The following is a 19,694-nucleotide window of genomic DNA, read 5'->3' on the forward strand; positions in this document are numbered from 1 at the left end:
CTTTTGAAAAACAGATTTGTCCTCAGTTTACATCGTACTGTAAGCGTGTCCTTCGACCGATTTGGGCTATTTTGAATGTCAACCGGCGTGCAAGGATTTCCAATGTTTCTGCCAAATTTGAAGTCGATAACTTTTGAGGCCAGGAGAACAGTAATTATATAGAGGAACAGACGGGTGAGGGCTCATACTTAAATCGATTCAGAATTTGTTGCTGATCAAGAATATATATAATGAAGTTTCCTTCTGGGTGCTGCAAGCGTTTTGACAAAACGAATATATTGCTCATGCGTCGATGATGGGTTTACTAACGAAAAACAGACACCAAGCTTTCATCTACGTCAGCTGACCAATGAACTTTAATATAAAAGTTCAGGCTTAGGACATTAACCCATGGCTATGTGTGCACATGTATGCACATTTATAATACAAACAATAAAATACATTGTACATGCATAAGTAAGTTACGCTCTTACACGTGTACATACAAGCATACATCTTCAGGCTAAATCATTACATTATATTTTTAACTTTTGTCAGCTTTTGTTTTAAAGTCCTCAACGTTAGCAAAGTTGCTGTTGGCTCACTTTCCTACGCAAATAAAAATTATAAAAGTAATTTTACATTTTAAATTATGAATAAATAGTTTACATCTTTCATTTAGAGTTAAGAGAACAATTTCAAATGGAAAAGCGCAAAGCTATTAGGTGTAAAAATAATCGCTTAACGGTTTTTTGCTTTGAGAGAAAGTAAAACCATTTAAATTCAAAATGTGTTTTTTTCTAACTATTACCCAACGCTATTTACATATTTTTCCCGCCTTCCCGAACAAACATAGAGAGATATGCGGAGAGCATCCGATCTTTGGAAACTGCAAACGAAATAATTTTTTTTTTTGTTAGGCAATAGCATAAGCAATTATTAAAAAATGAAAATAAGCGAAAATGATAGAAAAGTAAAATTAGTGAAAAACTCGGAAACTCGGACGTGGCTGAATAACGTGCGCTCATCATCTGCATTGAAAAAAAATTTCGATACTCTTTAATAGGGGATAGGAGTAAACAATATTTTTATCCATCAGGAAGGATGAGGAGTTTATTTATTTTACAAGAACTTTTGCAACATCCACAGCGAAGCTATAGAGACCCCCACAAAGTATATATATTCTTGATCAGCCGCAAACTCTGAGTCGACTTAAACTTGTCCACCTGTCTGTCAGTCCGTCTGTGTAATCTCTGTGGCAAATATTTTCCAGGCAGCAAAAATGAAGTCCTTGCAAAAACATTGGAAATCCTTGCACGCAGGTTGGCATTGAAGAGGGAGCAAATCAGTCGAAAAGATACCCATACAGTAACACGTGACCTGAGAACATGTCTTGTTTCAATAGAGACGAAAAATTGTTTTTCAGCTCATTACACATAAACTATAGTAGATAAATACACAAATGGGCGATGCTGGAGTCCTGTACAAAATTGGAAAACATTCATCCATATCCAAATTTAATTTTTCCCAATACTTTGCTCAGAAACAATCTTCAAAAACCCCATAAAGTGTATAAATTCTTTGCCAGTTTCAAATTTGGGATGCGCCTAAACATGTTCGTCTGCTCATCCATGTATTGTCCGTGCTAATCGTTCTACCGTTAGCAAAAATGAGAAGATCGTTTAAAAATTTGCAAAACGACCCGAACTTTTCAAAGAGCATGCCTAGGACGCCCACTCGCCTATATGACAAAAACTTCTATTTTAAAAATAGAAAAAGGCGCCCACTCCATATTATAGGCCTTTTTTGTCTTTTTAGGATAACAGCGATAGGTTAGATAGGATAGATTCGGGTACGAGAATAACATAACATTCTTACGCATTTTTTCCTTTTGAAAACACAATTGTTTTTAGTTTATGTTATAACGATACTAGAATAACAATTGCAGTGTTATCTGCAAAAAAATGACGTATATGTGCTTTATTGGGGAATGCCAACTATAAACATCTTACGTAAACTACGCGAGAAGCACAATCGCTAAAGCCAACTTACAGTAAATGCAATGGAAAATGGCCCAAAAGAGCTCTAAAAACTTTTCGTTATCTTCACATAAGAAACTTCCGCAGGAAAACTTTTGAGTGCTATTTGAAAAATGAACCCATCGTTCTATCAGTTCCGACAAGCAGCGACGCCATTATCATAAGTTTTCCCAAACGATAGTTTAACAAAATCACGGCAAGTCATATGTAGCAAAGTCATGCTCCCTTTAAACGCCGAACAGTTACAAAGATGCTGCTTACAAAACATACAATTGGTCATTGACTTAGATTGAACATCAAGGCGTCACTTTTTTTTTTTTGTTTAAAGGAGCATAGTTGTCGCAGTGTTTCAAAATTTATAAAATGTTTCAAGCAATAAGGAGTTTCAAGATTGATTTCTATAGATTTTAAGTTTTCTTTTTTTACAAAACTGTCAGTTGAATTTCTTATTTCAGTCATTGACAAGATGCGTCTAAAAATATTTCTCATATGAATTAGGTTAATAACATGAACAGGGATTTCTGGTTGATGAGCATTCGCCCTTCAGCATATTCAATTTAAACTCTAATCATACCAGGGTAAGCCTTTGTGACTCATTCAAACTTAAATTTTTTATTTTTCTGTATATGAAATTTGATGTTTACATATACCCTGTTCGTACAAATAAACGACTTTAACCTACAAATAAAAACAATAATGTTTTAATTATATTTAGGATTCTTATAAGTGAATGAGAAGCACACTGTCCAATGAATCGTTAAAAAAAAGTCCAAGATGAGGGTTAAATTAATCTTCATCACATCATAATCAATTTAGTCATGATTGGTTATTAAATTCAAAGAAGCAAGAAGAAGTCAAGTGAATCGTTATTAGTTAACTTTATTAAGAATGAAGCATAGCTTGTTCGGCTGCGACACGTTCGTTTTATATATTTTTTGACGTTGCAGTAATAAAATGATTTGATCAAATCATTGTGCCGGTGTTAAAAAGGAGTGTAAAAAGTAAAGCTTTGTCTTCTTGACTCATTCGAAATAAAAAAGAAGACAGTTTGCAGCACATACATACTTGCACGTACTTCGCTTATTTTCTTCTCGAGTCAGCTTTTAAATATTAAATTTGAACATGTACATTCCGATATCATGTGTAAGAGAAGAATCGCAAGAGAAATAGCAAGAGTGAATATGAATTATTTTCATTATTTTCGAAGAAACTTTAATTCCAATATTGTATTGAGTGGCGAAACTAATTCATTAATAACTGCAACAACATCTCTAAACTTTTGTAATCGCCAAGGTTAACCTTTACATCAACCTTTATATTTCATGTAATGAAGATAACCTAATTTTATTATCACTTAGAGAATGCTGATGATTCCATATATTCAAAATAGGTCCCGACTTGGCAACTTGAATTTGTTAATAGTAAAGTTGTTACAACCCACACCATACCCTGGGTATAGGGATGTATTATGTTAGAAAGACCAAACTTTTAATATACCAATCACTTTCCGAGGGGCACTTTTAGCACTAATGTAATCTTGTCTGTCCGCTTGTCTGTCTTGTTCTTTGTACTCAGCTCACAGGTCGCAATTTTTGAGACATTTTGATCAAATTTGGTACACTGACATTTTACCGGCGTAAGGACGAACGCTATTGAAAATGATTCGGATCGTACCTCTTTTTCGATTACTTCCTACATAAAGATGAGCCGTAGATCACTATAGTGCCTTTGTTTGTTTTTTATGTTCGAATTGGAGGTCATTAAATCATATCACCTTCTAATGTTTACTTTGTAAAAATGTTTGTATATTTGTAGGCCACCTGCAGACCACCTGGGTTCGTGGCGCACATTATGCTTAGAATTCTTTTTACAACATTTCGCGCGGACGCAAGTGCGCACGCACACAATATTTCGTCATTTTGCATCCGTGCCCTATCCGTGTCCACATATTTCCGTATTCACCTTCATTAATGTGAAGCAATATTTATATCATATTTGTGTAACTTAGAAAAGATTTGTTATATTTACGATTACATTATCATACCTTTAGCGCATAGTTTCATTTTTTTAATTTTTGTCAAGTCAAAACAAAATACTTGCAAACGTTTGCACAATTTTTCATGATATTGTCTTTTCTTTTTTGTTTTTGTTATTTTTAAAGGTTATAGTCAAAACCGAAAAATGATGTAATGAAAAGTGCATATGCTTTTCCAAATGACGGTTAATAAGTGTTATAAGGTCGATGCTAAACATAAAAATAAGATCAACACACAATCTGTTCTAATTATACAGAACTGAGTGTGTGCGTGTGTGTTCTATATATAGAAATATAAGTAAACTTTTTTAATTGATGTGCATTTTATGTGCCCGGCTGCAGGTTACTGTTAATAGCTTTGCTTCGAAATTTTTCAATCGTTAGGCTAAGGCCATTTCTGAAAATGCGTCCCTATATACACGCCGGAGTGTTTAATGCACTTACTTGTGCGGATACATGCAAAACTGGGAATGAACTGGAGATAACTGCACTTTTTATTATGTTATATTACTCGATTTAGAAACATTTCCTGTCCGTCTGATGTCTGTGCGTTTTGTGATACTCAACTTGGAAGCAACAAATTGCAAGATACTTTAATGGAACTTGACAAACTGATATGTTTTGGCGCAAAAATGCATTGTATTGAAAATGGGTTTGAATCGGATTGCTTTTAGGATAATCATTCGAAAAGATCTATTCTGTAAAACTCATCGTAAAAATTATATTTTTGCATCGTACACCCATGGGCAAAGGGTATATTAAGTTGTTGCGGAGTTTGGGAAATACCCGCCTTTTATTATACCTATCGAGTCAAAATCGTTGTCTGTCCGCCTGCGCCTGTCCGTCTGTCCATCTTGTTTTCTTTTTCACAATTTTGATGACATTTTATACATCGACAGGTTTTGCCCCAAAGACTATAAAGGACTATTGAAAATCTTTCGGATTCAACAACTTTTTCGACCACTTCTCACATAAGGCCGTATTTTGAAACGTCGTTATATGAATAACTGCATTAGGTGGAATGATGCAGCGAAGTGGCTAATCGTATAAAAGATTTCACAAAAAATAAAACTTTATATCGCAACAAGGCGTTATTATTAACATATTCTAGCGAAAATTTGGTGCAGAATAGTGATTTCACATTAAAAAATAATTCTATGTGATCGAACTAAATTTGAAGCAGATTGGGCTCGAACACCCTGACATCCAAGGCATTTTGTGAAAGGTAAAGTTTCAAAAAGTTTTATTTAAAGAACTGGGCGGCATAAGAGCGACGTTGTCCAACTATAACGTTTTAAAATGTTTTCGTTTTAATGAAATATTTTTAAAGTTATAAAAATTTTGCAACGAAAATTCGACAAAATGACTATCGTTGAAAAACTTTCAAAACCCAATTTGCTTTAAGGAGAAAGCGAAACCATCCCAACCTCCAAATCGTGGTCACTTTAGTAGGGCGATGCTTCTCCCTTTGACTTTTTAACTCAATAATTGAACTTCATTTCGACAGTCCTGGCATTTTGTTATTTTTTTTTGGGTCATTACCTTAACCTTTTGTCTATGATATTATGCTATTATGAAAATACCACGGTATCACACAAGTGTATTAGTATCAGAGTATATTTCGATTTTTCGAAAAAAAATTATCTGAGCTTTACTACTTCGGAACAGGAAAAAGCCAAGCGAATTCTCAGGACTTTTTTACCTGATCTGGAGTATACACACATTATAGGATCCTTAAAGCTTATATCAGAGTATTGAAAACTTTTTGATCAAATAGATATTTATTTTTTTTACTACTATGCAGCTTCATTAAATACACCTATGTAATGCGAACCCGGTGCGTTCAATATTTATTATTATGTGAACCAACTTACTTCGTAAAATATCAAAAGTTAGACCTTTTTGCCACATAAATACCTCCCTAAAAACCACAAACAACAACAAACATGGTACCTCATATTTTTACGCAAATAATATATAAGCTTGCAACAAACAATGAAAAACCACGGCTGATTTATATAATTAAAAGAAGTGTATGCTTTAGAGATTCGCTCTCGAATGCTGCTCCAAAATTGAAAGATCAACTAATTTTTAATTCTCACTGTCAGAATAGCTGAAAATGAAGCCGTCTTATCTCAAGCATCTAATAGTGAAATACAACAGTTGGTTGGAATAGCCGAAGCTCAGTCGACAAAATTTATATTCTTACCGGAGTGTTGCGATTTTACATCACACGTACAAAAAGCTGATAAATTATTCTCTCTAAAGGCTTTAAATCTGTTATTTAATATCAAAACCGATTCGGGAGTTGAAAACAGACGATATTTAGAATCGTCCAAATCCAGAAAACATGATAAATAATAAAGTTAGTTTTCAAATTTAGTGATTACTGACATGGTCCCAGTAGATGATGCGTACTCTTGAAGAAAGCAACGACTCCAAGTCGTCGATAAGTAATGCCTTCAAGTAACGATTTACCAAATAAAATTTCGTCTGTAATTTCAGATGCGCAATGTTTCATTCTTTCATTTGGACTTATTTTAATATACACTGCTTGGAGCAAAATTTAGAATATCCCATAACAAACTACGGCTGTTCAAAAACATGGTCGTGTTTGAATCTTGAATTATTTCAAAGTTTTAACAAAAATATATTTTATATTTTCAATCAATAAAGCCAAATTCGTTAGAAATAGAGCAAAGGTGGTCTGGGTGCATATCTTTTCCAAAATTTTCCTAAAATATGAAATTCTTAATCATTTTGAATATTCACGTTGATAAATGCGTTCAATCAAAAAAATGTATTCATAACTTGACAGTAAATGCCGCTTGCTTATAAACGTCGAACTTTGTCATTGTACAGTGTTGAAGATATCCCCTTTGAAACAAATTATTTGTCATATTGACCTAACTATACCTTACCGTTAATACATCTCACATACTCGTATGACGAATCCTTCAAAATCAATATAATATATGCCGTATTAGTACTCTGTAGACATCGCTACGAGATTAAAGATTCTTACGATTCGCTGATGTTTATTTGAAGAATGCTGACAACCCTGCTGCTTGAAACATTTTCAGTTTGCAATGGTAAGTTATATTTTATATTAATTGTGTTATATTAAAATTGGTTTGTGTTTCTTCCTTAATTAATTTTAATAGAAGGAAGCTTTAAAATACAAAATAAAATTTGTGTTGGTTTTAATGTAACACATTTTATTAAAACTTGACTTTAAATGTTTGATAAAGTGATGAAAGTGTCCGAAAGTACCAGCTTGAAAAATATACGCAACTATTCTAAACAGAAATAACCATTTATTGACATCACTGTTACATTTTATAAAATCATTGCAAATCTTTTGCGAAAAATACAAAACAAAAAAATAAAAAAATATATAGTGGAATTCGGCGCTAGGGTGTTTATAGAAATAGTAAAAAATGTCCTCCTTAAATGATTATAAACTAAGCTGCGAGCTTGTAGGCCATAGTATGGATGTGCGCGCAGTTTGCGCTGCTGGTATAATAGAGGGAGCCGGACAAATTATTGTCTCTGGGTCCAGAGACAAGTCTACGAAATTGTGGCGACCGTTTGACAAGGAGTACATAGAATCGGTAACCCTTCAAGACCATAAGGATTTCGTATCCTGTGTGTTTTACCACGAGACTGAACATTGGCTCTGCACCGGCAGTAATGATGCTACTGTTTGCATTTACTTAGAGAACGGTTTAGTGCCAATTTTAATTTTAAAGGGACATCTTTCCACGGTGTGTTCCGTGGCAGCGGGTATACATAGCCGTAGCCTGATAACAGGAAGTTGGGATACTACAGCACGCATTTGGACCATAGATGAAACCGGCAGCTACAGTTTTGTGCAATTGAAAGGCCACGAAGCTGCTGTTTGGGCAGTAGCTTCAATGCCGGAAACAAAAAAAATTGTTACAGGCTCAGCAGATAAAAATATTTTTTTTTGGAATGATAAAGGTGAAAAATTGCGCATACTTAAAGGTCATACGGATTGTATTCGCGGAATACTGGCACTGAAAAACGGTTGCCTAGTTTCGTGTGCAAATGACGCAACAGTGCGTTTTTGGAATTCGGATGGGGAATGCGTGCAGCAAATGACCGGTCATACCAACTTCATATACGGAATTGCTCAAAATAAAGCGATGGGTGACAAGTGTGTAGTAACCTGCGGTGAAGATAGCACGTTGCGTATGTGGAATTTAAACAACGGGGAAGAGATGGGCTTACCTTTACTACTTCCCGCTCAATCGATATGGTCTGTTGCGTGTTTAAACAATGGCGATATAGTCACGGGTTGCAGTGATGGTATAGTCCGGATATTTACAAAAGATCGTAATAAATTCGCTGATGCTAAATTGTTGGGCGCTTACGAAAAGGCCATAGAATCTAGAAAAGCTCAAATGTCTGAAGAACTTGGTGGCATAAAGAAAACGGAGTAGGTGGTCGTTAATATCCGAAATAATTGAAAAGAATTAAATAGAATTTTACTTTGTGTTTAAGTCTTCCTGGGCCCGAAGTCTTATTGACGCAGGGTACCCGGGAGGGACAAACGAAAATGGTGCGCCACGCAGACGGTTCGGTCAAGTGTTATAACTGGACTTTAGGTAAATGGAACTTGGTTGGTGACATTACTGGAGCTTCAGGAGGTACACAAGTCACCTCCGGTAAAATTCTACATGAAGGCAAGGTAATGACTCACAAAATTTTTAAAAAGGCTATGTCCTTAATTTCATATTCCTCCAGGAATATGATTATGTATTTAATGTGGACATATCAGATTCAGAGCCACCACTGAAATTGCCTTATAACCGTGGCGAAGATCCTTGGCATTCTGCTCAATCTTTTATACATCGTCATAATTTGCCTCAAGCTTATTTAGATCAAGTGGCCAATTTCATAATTAAGAATTCATCCTCGAATGCAGCTCCCGCTGTGTCCAGGTATAAACGTTGTATATAATTGGTATACAAGATGAAAGAACTTTCCAATATAGCTCCTACCAGGATCCTTTCACTGGTGGAAATCGTTATGTGCCGGGGTCAAGTAATAATGACATACCTGCATATCGAAATTCAGATCCATTCACAGGGGACTCCAGTTACAACACTGCCAACCCTCAGCAGTCCAAAATGCAGAAAGGTATTTATATTCACTTAATGCGATAATAAAATAAATGCTTTGATTAATAATTATTTAAAAGATGGGGAAAAACATTTTCCATTAACCACTTATTTGACGTTTGATACCTACGATCCTACCAAAGTTTTAGACAAACTAAAGTGAGTAATATTAGAAAATACGAAAACAGCACATTCCTGTAACAGATTTCATTCCAGAGAATTCAATCAAAAGCTACCTTCAACAGCTGAAAAAGTAACTGAGAATATTCTAAAGCGCCTTATAAAGTTGGCTGAATATCCTGGCAATCCAGATCAGGGTGCCATTGAGGGTTTAAAATTAATGCTAAACTGGCCGAGTGGTAATGTTGTTAAAACTTATTTTCTCAAAATTAGTTAAAAAATTTGTCGAATAATTTTGCAGAGTTTCTGTTTCCTGTTTTTGATATTTGCCGGTTGGCTTTACGTACGGAATCAACATTCGTTATTTTAAAGTCTTGGGATTTTATGGATCTAATTATGCCTCATCTAGCCACATCGGCAGCTAATCAATTAATGATCGTACGATGCTTTGCTAATATGATGAATCACAGTGCTGGCCGGCAAGACATTGATGCACTGTTGTCAATCTTAGTGAATCGCATTAACAGTATTAAAACAGGCAGCAATAATTTGCAGATCGCGATTGCCACGTTTTACTTAAATATCACTACTACGCAAACATTGGGTTTAGCTAATGGTGATAAATGTCGCGTCGTTGCCGAGGGTATCATTGAACTTCTCAAGTGGGCTCTTGACTTGGAAGCTTGCTACCGCTCTATGCAAGCGATCGGTAACTTGACGACTACACCTTTTGGACAAGAAACCTTGGCGTTAGTAGTATCAGTTGATTATGTTATGGATAAAATAAGAGAATTAACGAATACACCACAAACTGGGAGTTTTGTTAAAATCAATTCAATTGGTTCCGCTTTACTGGCCGCATTTTGATTTGCTTTTTTATTTAAAAAAAATAAACTAACTTGTATTTTTTCTAAATTGCCGAAATTAAATATATGAAAGGAAATGTTGAAATAAAAAAAGCCAAATTCATTCTTTTTCATCGCATAAATATATTTATGCATTATTCATACGAATCATTGCAGATTATTCCTTTAAGCCTGCATTTGTCCTGCTTGCCAATTGTGTCCTCTCTCTGATACGCTGCAATAATTCCTCTTTCCAACTGTCTTCGGACACGCCTGTAGCCCATTCAGGCACAGCAGTGCTTGGCAAACTAAAATTAGCCATCGCATTGAGTATCTAAATTGTGAAATGTTTCACTGAAAGCAAAATTCTTTTACCGTAATAAGTACCTGCTGAGTTTTATTATTATCCAATTCAATTTGCAATTCCTGAGGTCTGGGCTGAATCCACACTTCACGTTCCAATTCCACATCAATGCTTTCAATAGATGGCAAATTCAAATTATCCTGTATTCCCGAGAAAGTTTCTTCGTTAACAGCACGAATATTTGATTCGTAGCTATGGTTTTCCACGTGTATCGTGTTATCGTAATCCACATCATCCATGGCTAACGGTTCATATCCCTCATAGGTTCCATCATCTTGTACAGATCCATTGTCGCTCTCGTCGTCAGCTTCGCCGATGTCATTATAAGCAATTTGCGTTGCCCTCAGGTCATCTTCACCTGGATCAGGTAGTTCGGGAGATCCCATATTATTTTCTCCTTTTTTTAAATAAAAACGATTTCTTTCGTTTATTCATTCACTCATTGACGATAAAAAAAAGTGAAATGATTTTCGCTACCAAATTTTCTTCTTCTTCCTTAAGTCAGCAAATCAACAACAGATGACTTGCAGACTTGAGTAAAAGGGTTTCAACGTGAACACGAAGTTCTTTGTTTAAACCTTAATAAAGTTGACAGACTTGATTATAAACGTTATGCGTGCTATCAATTACATTAAATTTATTATTTATTTTATTCATTACCATTCAGTTTAACAAAGATTGGAGCTGTATTTTATGTTGTTACCGCAGACTATAGCAGTGATTTCTGTTGTTAACAAAAAACTATGGATAATGAATAGTTTTGTTTTTCTTTTTGTTGATATTATAAAACTTGTAAAGGAAAAAACCCGTTAAAGACATTTCAATCATTTCACAGTGCAAGTGCAAGTTCTTGAAATGTGGAATGTGTAGAAATTTGTTTAAAAAATGTGGAATGTGTAGAAATTTGTTTAAAAAATAAAAGTGATTATATTTATTTCTTATATTGAAAATTATATGCATTTCGTGTATTGAAAAAAAATTACATATATTTATAGGGAGATGGCAACGCAACTGATGCCTACTTAACCGTTTTGCTTCCTTACTGATAGCAGTTCCTCCCGCGCAGATGTCTACCCGTAGACCACAAATAGTCAGTCTGGTTTCTCCCTTACATGGTTTTTTGACTGATTACATGTGCGCATCCTTCTCCCGCACCAACCGTTGAACTCAATGTATACGCCATTCATTATATATTATAGCTTCAGCAAATGTACCCAGCTAGGGAAAGGTATACAAATGTATGAAACGTATACGAATGTGTAAAATGTATTCAAATACAAATGTATAAACTCGATAAAATATATACACATATGTGAAGCTTATACGAATGTACAAAATCTATAAAATGTACACAAAGGTATGGAACGTATAATAGTATAAACTGTATAGAACGGGTAAATGTGGGTATAGTAGATCCTATAAACAATATGCATGAATTTTTCTAGGGAAACATTGTACAGACAGATGGTCAGGTTATAGTGAGACTAGCATTCACACACCTAACGGTTACCAAATCATACGATTCGGTACCTGGGTTAGCATTTTACAAAATCATACTGAAATTAGCAATATCAATAAAACAGACAGAAGGATAGACATACAAACAAACATCGCGATAGGGAAAAAATTAGATAGCTTATTGATATAATACATATCACATGAAGACATGCTCAACAGATTGCAAATCATGCGATTGGATCCTAGATTAGCAATGACAATAAAAAAAAATACGCATACAAGCGAGTTGGTACGTAAGGTAATATTAACGCTAAGATATACATAAGAGGAGCATTTTTATACCAGTCAGAGCTGAACAAACATGTTCGATCAAACATAAGTTAGCATACAGATGTGTAAGAATATCGTCACAAAACATATGTAAGTGAATATAGTCTAAAACATGTAACGGGACAGCGATGGTGATCGCAACTATAAAATAGCGTGTCGCACCACGCTCAGTCTTTCAGTTGCGTGGTAGCAGCCAAGGGTAAGCGGTCACGGACATCACTAGTTGAATTTCACTTTAGGGTTTTTTTGAACTCTACGGATAGGGAATGGTCGGTGTGGCTTCGCCGTCATCCCTGAATGACTGAAGAATACCCTCTCTTGCGACGTGAAACGATTAGGGACGGACAAGTGGACCTATAAGACAGACTGGTACAACACGCGTGACGTATTCTTTCCTTTTACAGAAACTCGCAATACGGAAACGTGGAAAAGTAAATATAATAATAATCGTTCAAATAAGAAATATTAAAACGTTAAGGTCGGATCACCACGCTGGTTTTTTTCTCCTACCCTCTTAAAATCGCTGATCATTGTAATCTTCTCTTAAATAATAATAATCTTCTTGCATAAGAGCGAAACCGAAAATCCAAGTTACGTTTTTACTATAAATTTTCTTGGAAAGAGTCCTGGATTGGCTGAGTATACCCTGCCCAAGAAGACTCGTCACAGCATGTAGAGCAGATCTCAATTCCCCACCTCCATCGGCACTAGCGGGTAATAATTTGACTTTTTCTCCTCTTATTTCGGACTTAATACTGAAAAAGAATACTTATTTCGAACTTAATATCAATGATGAGCCAAGAGTGCTATTATCGTAGGACCCTATTTAATATTATTTAACGCCTAATATCTCTCACCAAAATATTGCACCAAAGAGTATTCTTCGTTTCTATAAGGCAAAATTCCAAACAAACTGAAGATTATCCACTCTACTGCTCGTTAATACCAATATGAAGGATTATATTTTTGTAGGTATCTATTTAAAATGTAAAATAAAAAGAAAAGGTCTTGAATTTCAGACGTAGGTGTTTCGTTTACATTTCATTTATATTTATAATTCATTTTATTGCAATCATAAGTAGAACGTAAATATAACATATTTAAAAATGCTATCCTTGTTATCCATTAAAAAATATTTATATTGCATCAGAAGCAAAAATAAGGAACTGATGAAAGCAAGAAAATGGAAAATAAGATATTAGTCCGAACCTGGAATGCATAGGTTTTTAAGATTTTCAAAATATATTGAATATTCAAATTAAAACGAACTCCACCTCTATATCCAACAAATGTTGAGAAAACCAAGATCCAAAAATTTTCGAGAATTCGCCTTGGTCATACAATTGCAACTCACCAATGGATCCTGAAGAAGTCTTCTCCCCCAATCTGCTGTTGTGGACAAACTCTTACTATAAAGCACATTCTCTGCGACTGCCTCAACTTTTCCTTGGCTAGAAGTATTGCATTTCGAACGATTAACCGTTTGAACATTCTACAATCAGCTTCAGAACAGAATATCAATTCAATATTTTACTTTATTAATACTACTAAGCTTATTATCTAATATCCATTTATTTAAATTAGAGCCGATAGCCTGTGTTGCTAGTGCTCAATGTCTTTTTTTTAGTCTAAGAATTCAATTCATTAGTCTAAAATTAAAATAATAATAATAATAATAATAATAAAACGAACTAATATGTGTTATCATTATACCAAACGGCACTTGCTGTAAAGAAGTATATTAAGTTTGTGAGGATGTATGCAACCTCCAGAAAACTTGATACAGATTCATCTATTATTACACCGATCATTTTCCGACAATCATTTGCTGAATCGATCTAAACTTGTCTATTTGTCTTGTGTTCAACCTACAGTAGTTGAGATATTTTGATGAAATTTGTTACACTGACTGATACACTGTTACTAGTCAAAGGACGGACGTTTTTGAAAGCGGTTCGGAACAAATCACTTTTTCAATCATCATTAAGTTGTTACTTAAATGACTCCAGGGTCATTTAGTGTATTCAATAGAGGAGCCCGATTCATTATAACATTTTTGCTTGTCTTTCCCTTGATCAAGTTTCATGACCATCCAGGAAATGGGAATTTTTTAAATATATGCATTCTTAAAAAGTAGTATAACTTCGTTAGTCTTCGGTTTATGTTTATAGCAAGAAGAATAGCGTTTACTTATAGAAAAACTTAAACATATTTAGAACTATCTTTGCACTTATGTTTTAGATTTCCAATCTTACTGACTAAACATGCAACAGCTTACAACGACATTTAATCAATAAATGTATATTAGATGCAGTAAAAAATACTGATTGGTACCTTAGTTAAAAAGCTTATTACTCTTATCGCTTAGAATGACTGCATTCAAAACTTCGTCGTCTAACTCACTTTGGGTTTTGCCAAAAAGTTTGCATAATTAAAATTTTTTAAATTTTAATGTTAATATAAATATTAATTTTCCATATGTAAAAAGAAATTAAAAGAAATAATGACGAGATATAGCCTACAATTCCATAAAATTTAAGTATCCCTATGAAAAGACTGTTTTTGTATGAAAGCATATAATACTTTGGGAAAGAAAACTACAAAGTAAACAAAGTAGTAAAATTAATGACAGGAAGTATATTTTTAAATAAACTTTTTCCAAAAACGAAAACTTGATGGATTCAGAAAAAATTAAATATATTAAAGACCATTTATCGTTCGTTGCTACTACTTCTTCTAAACACAAACGTACTTCCTCACGAAAAACTTTTTCACGAAAAATGTCTGTGGGGCAGCGAAAAACGGTGGGTGATAGTATTCTTGTGAATTTTTTTTAAAAATGTTCAAATTGTTTCTGATATTTAATTTAATTTTGAAAAGAGTTTGATTAAAAGGGAGACGCCTATGCGGGTTTTTTTATATATGCAACCAAAAGTGATAAAATATCCAAGGGAAGATAATGTATTGGTTAATATAGTAATGGAACATCCACTGCGTCCTATTACTCGACTATCTGATAAACGCAAACCAGAGAATGTTATTAATGTGAATACATTTGATGAAGAAAAACCAACCTTTAGCATAACTCTGGATCAGGATGCATACGATGATATTGAAGCATGCATCGATTCACCTTTAACCTTAACTCTCTATGAACAACTAATAAAAGATGATGTCTCCGAAATAAGTCATGAGAGTCGTTCTTCTCAGAAACTTCAAGGAAAACCAAAAGCTCAAGGATACCTGGATTTGATTCATTATTTCACTAAGAAACGTGTTATGCTTAATGTTAACGTTTTATTATATCCCTTAGATCAATCGGATGATAAAATTACTTGTAAAATGGTATGGGATATATATTCGTTAATGCCGCTCCTTAAATGGGTAAATCTTTCCAATGTTCTGTTCCTTACCTTCACGTCAATATACAATATTGACGGTACTTTCTTAAACGATTATCAAAAGTTATGCTCGGCACTTTCGTTACGAATAAATTCTTCTAACAAGAAAGATCGTAATGACAAAATATTCATATGTAAATATACTGGATTCAGTAAAGAGATAATTATCGAACAAACCAAGTTTTACAAATGGGAAAACATGAAGGATCCTGAGCGTAATAATGGCAATAGTTTGGCCATTTTCTCAGAAAACTTCAATATTCACAAAATATTCCATAACGTTTTTTGCAGCGAAAATTTTAATTTCAATTTTTGGAGCATCGATACAAATAATGACTATGCCCTCGTTTGCAACTCATTACATCGTTTCATTTTAACGGACAAAATGCATATTTCTTTAGAGCAATATTTGGCCAACGGTCCAAGTGAAATTATCGTAGATGTCTTCGATGAATCTGAACCGGATAAGATTCTCTTGCAAGGTGTAATCGATTTGTCAATATTTATGTATCCCAATGGTAAGCATAAGTGAGGGTTAATTGAAGCAATGCTAAGCTCACATGATCGACTTGAATACTTTTCCGAAAAAAAATTCCTCCCGTTCATATTTTTTCCTAAATCATATTTCGTCGCATAATAATGAAAAAATAAAGATTTGTTTTAAAGGTTAAAAACGTTCAGATACCATCAACTACCTTGCATTGACTTAGAACGAATGTTAAATAATTAAGAGTGAATTTGAATGAAAGGGCTGAAAAAAGCGAAAAGCAAGTTTGTGTCCTAAGGCAAATCTTTCTCCTTTAAAGTAATCCGTGTATAACGAAACTCCTATGTATGTAAAATTCTACACCAAAATTGCATCTTTAACGGCAGTAGTTTAGTTATTTCGTGAGAGTATATCTCTAGTGTCTTTGATATCACTCATTTTTCCACCTTATAATTGAATATTTTATATACATGGAGTGTGCATACAGTGCAGACATGAAGCGAAACACATTTATTCAATTATAAGATGTTAAGCCACGACTTTCAAGTCATCAAAAGATGTGAGCTACGCATATTAAAAAAATTATTTCATGATAGAGAATATGAATTTACAATCAAAAATTATGAAAAGAAGTAGATTTAAATAACAAAATTTTCACATACGCGCAGTCACTGCGTGCTCATTTGTCGTTGATCTACAACCTCCAAATTCATTGAGACGTAGTTCAGTGCCATCATCTCCAATCAGTCCAGGAAGAAAGCGCTCTCAAAGCTCTCCAAGTCCGAAACATAAACAAAGCGAGAAAGATATAGTGAAACCGATATTTGCCATTATAAAAATATGCGTGCAAGCACCAATTACCAATGCACCGATGGGTGAATTTGCAATTTTTGATACTAATTCAATAAACGTTAACATGACACGAGATATATACAAAAGTTGCGGTTCCGTTAAAAAAGGAGATCCGAGCACTCCTTCAAAGGAGACGCTATGTGTGCAAAGTTATCAACTATTCGATGACAACATTCTGCAATTAAAAAAAAATATCGCCGAAGGCAAATTGACTCAAGGAGATGCGAAAGAAAAGTGTTGTGAAACTCGCGATATGTGTGATCGAATTTTGCCATTAATAGCATGCGATTTTAATGTACGTTACCCAACAAATACTAATACAGAATTTATGGTAAGCATATACAAATGTTTATGATACCTATCACCAAGCGATGGCTCAAGATCAAGCAACGTGAAATGAAAAGTGGACGCAATTGTTTGGTTAATAACGCACATCCACAATTTTACGTTTGAGTATAAGATGGTGGTGGGTACAAAAATGTTGTCAGAAAGCGAATAGAACTAGTCTAATTTTTTTATGCGTTTATTTTTTGCATTGTAAGGATTTAATGACAACCGTCTATCGCGAACTAGTAGACCGTTCTTACCAGCTAATCAACGCCAACTGGGGCGACTCATTACTAAACTCACCTATAATCGCTTCCAATGTACAAAATATCCTTGCAGATCAAATAAGTCTTGCAAAATATATGCGGGCGATCGGTAATTGGGATATGTACCAATGTCTACTGCGGAGAGTACGCTTATGTTTACTTTTTTATATTAATTAAAAAAATTTTTTTTTATAAAATAATGTATACTATTTCAGTTGAAAGACCAGTTTAGTAATTCGTCAATGCTTCGTTTTTACATGTTCATTTATAATCTTGAACTGGAAGAATATAAATCGGCTAGAGATTATATACAGAAACCCTTAAACGAGCAAGGTCAAGAAGGTCAATTATTTATGTAAATGCCTTACCTAAAAGTTGAGAACATTTTTCAAATATATTTCAAATAATTTTAGCAATGTTTGTAGAATTTATCTCGATTATATAAAGGACAAAAAGGATCCAGAGATTGAAGATAAATGCGAAACGGATTTGTTAATTGCACTGAGAAATTTGTGTGAAATAGAGCAGCCCGAACTGGCAGTAGGTTGGATGCTTTTGTATTGCTTATATAAAAGATACAATTATCAACCGGGCATTAGTTATTCGCGCTGGCAGTATGAGAATCTCATCAGAGAAGGATTGTTTACTGAGATCGAGTACTTACCAAGAAGTCTTTGGGAAGTTTTCAATGATTTTAAACCATTTGTAAACACAGTGAAAGCAAAAAATCTTTGGAAAGGAATCAATCTTCTGTTAAGATTAGGTTTATACAATTTTGCTCAATTGATATATTACGAAGTTATTGATGATTTGACGGCAGTTGAAAGATACATTCTAAATGCAAATTTCAAATTGATTACAAAGGAGTTGGAGTACTTTGCCATCGTTAATAAGTTTCCGGTGGATAAACTTCCAAACTCAGCTGAGTTGGTATGTGGTTAAGTTTGTTTATTTTATATGATCATTTATTTATTTTTTTCAGAATGCATTCGTTAATTTAGCCAACGGAAATATAGAATATGTTCGTAATCCATACGATTCGTCTTGGATTCAATATTACGCATCTATTCTGGCTATCGAAGGTTTCGAAGATACTTTTCCTTTTCAATTAGGAATATTACGCTATGCTTTTAAGATGCTGGCAGAGAAGGAATTTGAAATGGCGATAACTGCACTTGATTATGCAAGCGATAGCTATGGCCATGGATTAGTTAAATCTGTAGTCAAAGCTAAGGCTTTATATTATGTAAGCATAACTACGTGGCAACGGGTGGCACATAAAAATTTTGATCAAATTCGTGATATGTTTCACCAAAAATATTTGTATTTTAATTATTTCGGAATGTTTTTCTTTTACGTATTACACGCTGCATTCTTTACATTTAGCTGGGACGCTTAAAAGAGGCTGAACTTCACTTAGCTGACGGCACTAATTATAATTTGTTTTTGCCGAATGTTTGGGCCGGCTTAGCTCTTATCAATTTGAGATTGGGTGAAAATTATAAAGCTTTGGAGTGTTGGAAATACGCCAGATCCGTAAGTTTAATTATCAAATATTTAGTCTTATTTTTATGTAAAAATTTCATTATTTGTTACTAGGATCCTAGGTTTCTTATTGATGAGGAGATCTTGGCCGAGTTGAGTAAAGTTGATCCCGACAATATAAACTTGTATGTGGATACACCAACCTTAAAATAATTTCTATGTATACTTACATGTAGAATGTGCAATTTATTTATGCATCGTTCTGAAAAATAAAACAAAGGCTACGGAAGGAGAAAACAACAGCAAACGCTCTTGAAAATTTGGGTACAATTTGTTTTAGACTGTTTTGAGATTGTTACTTCAACAACGTTACGGTGATGACACTCGAAACATATCAACGTATATTCTATATGCAAGGTTAAAGATTGACAGACCTAACGCTTCATATCCGCGTGATTGCTAATTAATCCGCAATTGTAAGAAAGACTTCAAAATCATGCTGACGGGTTATCTCCAGAATTTATCTAATGCATTACACACTCTATTCTTGTCTTATGGA

General features: G+C 34.2%; 3 protein-coding genes across 3 annotated transcripts; 2 read left to right on the forward strand and 1 right to left on the reverse strand.

Moving 5' to 3' along the window:
- Nucleotides 1–7,324: 7,324 nt before the first annotated feature.
- Nucleotides 7,325–10,187, forward strand: LOC119633286 (phospholipase A-2-activating protein). Its single transcript, XM_038026768.1, has 7 exons — nt 7,325–8,515; nt 8,581–8,767; nt 8,824–9,020; nt 9,074–9,219; nt 9,281–9,359; nt 9,417–9,559; nt 9,622–10,187. Exons 1-7 carry the CDS (start codon nt 7,494–7,496, stop codon nt 10,185–10,187), a joined length of 2,340 nt encoding a protein of 779 aa, XP_037882696.1. The 5' UTR covers nt 7,325–7,493.
- Nucleotides 10,188–10,254: 67 nt separating this feature from the next.
- LOC119633858 lies at nt 10,255–10,988 on the reverse strand. The gene is made up of 2 exons (XM_038027651.1): nt 10,553–10,988; nt 10,255–10,499 (listed from the first exon to the last, which is right to left on the reverse strand). The coding sequence occupies exons 1-2, from the start codon at nt 10,913–10,915 to the stop codon at nt 10,344–10,346; spliced, it is 519 nt and encodes a 172-aa protein (XP_037883579.1). The 5' UTR covers nt 10,916–10,988; the 3' UTR covers nt 10,255–10,343.
- Nucleotides 10,989–15,097: 4,109 nt separating this feature from the next.
- LOC119633005 lies at nt 15,098–19,348 on the forward strand. Its single transcript, XM_038026191.1, has 9 exons — nt 15,098–15,121; nt 15,198–16,236; nt 16,874–17,388; nt 17,600–17,794; nt 17,866–18,005; nt 18,064–18,580; nt 18,633–18,896; nt 19,037–19,186; nt 19,250–19,348. The coding sequence occupies exons 1-9, from the start codon at nt 15,098–15,100 to the stop codon at nt 19,346–19,348; spliced, it is 2,943 nt and encodes a 980-aa protein (XP_037882119.1).
- The last annotated feature ends 346 nt before the right edge of the window (nt 19,349–19,694 follow it).

Source organism: Glossina fuscipes, unplaced genomic scaffold, assembly GCF_014805625.2.
Source record: "Glossina fuscipes isolate IAEA_lab_2018 unplaced genomic scaffold, Yale_Gfus_2 2, whole genome shotgun sequence".
NCBI lineage: Eukaryota > Metazoa > Arthropoda > Insecta > Diptera > Glossinidae > Glossina > Glossina fuscipes.

Excerpts from the sequence above, each read along its gene's own strand:
- LOC119633286 (XM_038026768.1), top strand. The coding sequence starts at position 7,494 with ATGTCCTCCTTAAATGATTATAAACTAAGCTGCGAGCTTGTAGGCCAT. Across the intron at positions 8,768-8,823 it reads AAATTCTACATGAAGGCAAG|GAATATGATTATGTATTTAA; the intron begins GTAATGACTCAC and ends ATATTCCTCCAG. Across the intron at positions 9,360-9,416 it reads AAAGTTTTAGACAAACTAAA|AGAATTCAATCAAAAGCTAC; the intron begins GTGAGTAATATT and ends ATTTCATTCCAG.
- LOC119633858 (XM_038027651.1), bottom strand. The coding sequence starts at position 10,915 with ATGGGATCTCCCGAACTACCTGATCCAGGTGAAGATGACCTGAGGGCA. Across the intron at positions 10,500-10,552 it reads ATAATAATAAAACTCAGCAG|ATACTCAATGCGATGGCTAA; the intron begins GTACTTATTACG and ends TTCACAATTTAG.
- LOC119633005 (XM_038026191.1), top strand. The coding sequence starts at position 15,098 with ATGTCTGTGGGGCAGCGAAAAACG. Across the intron at positions 15,122-15,197 it reads CTGTGGGGCAGCGAAAAACG|AGTTTGATTAAAAGGGAGAC; the intron begins GTGGGTGATAGT and ends AATTTTGAAAAG. Across the intron at positions 16,237-16,873 it reads AATATTTATGTATCCCAATG|TCACTGCGTGCTCATTTGTC; the intron begins GTAAGCATAAGT and ends ACATACGCGCAG.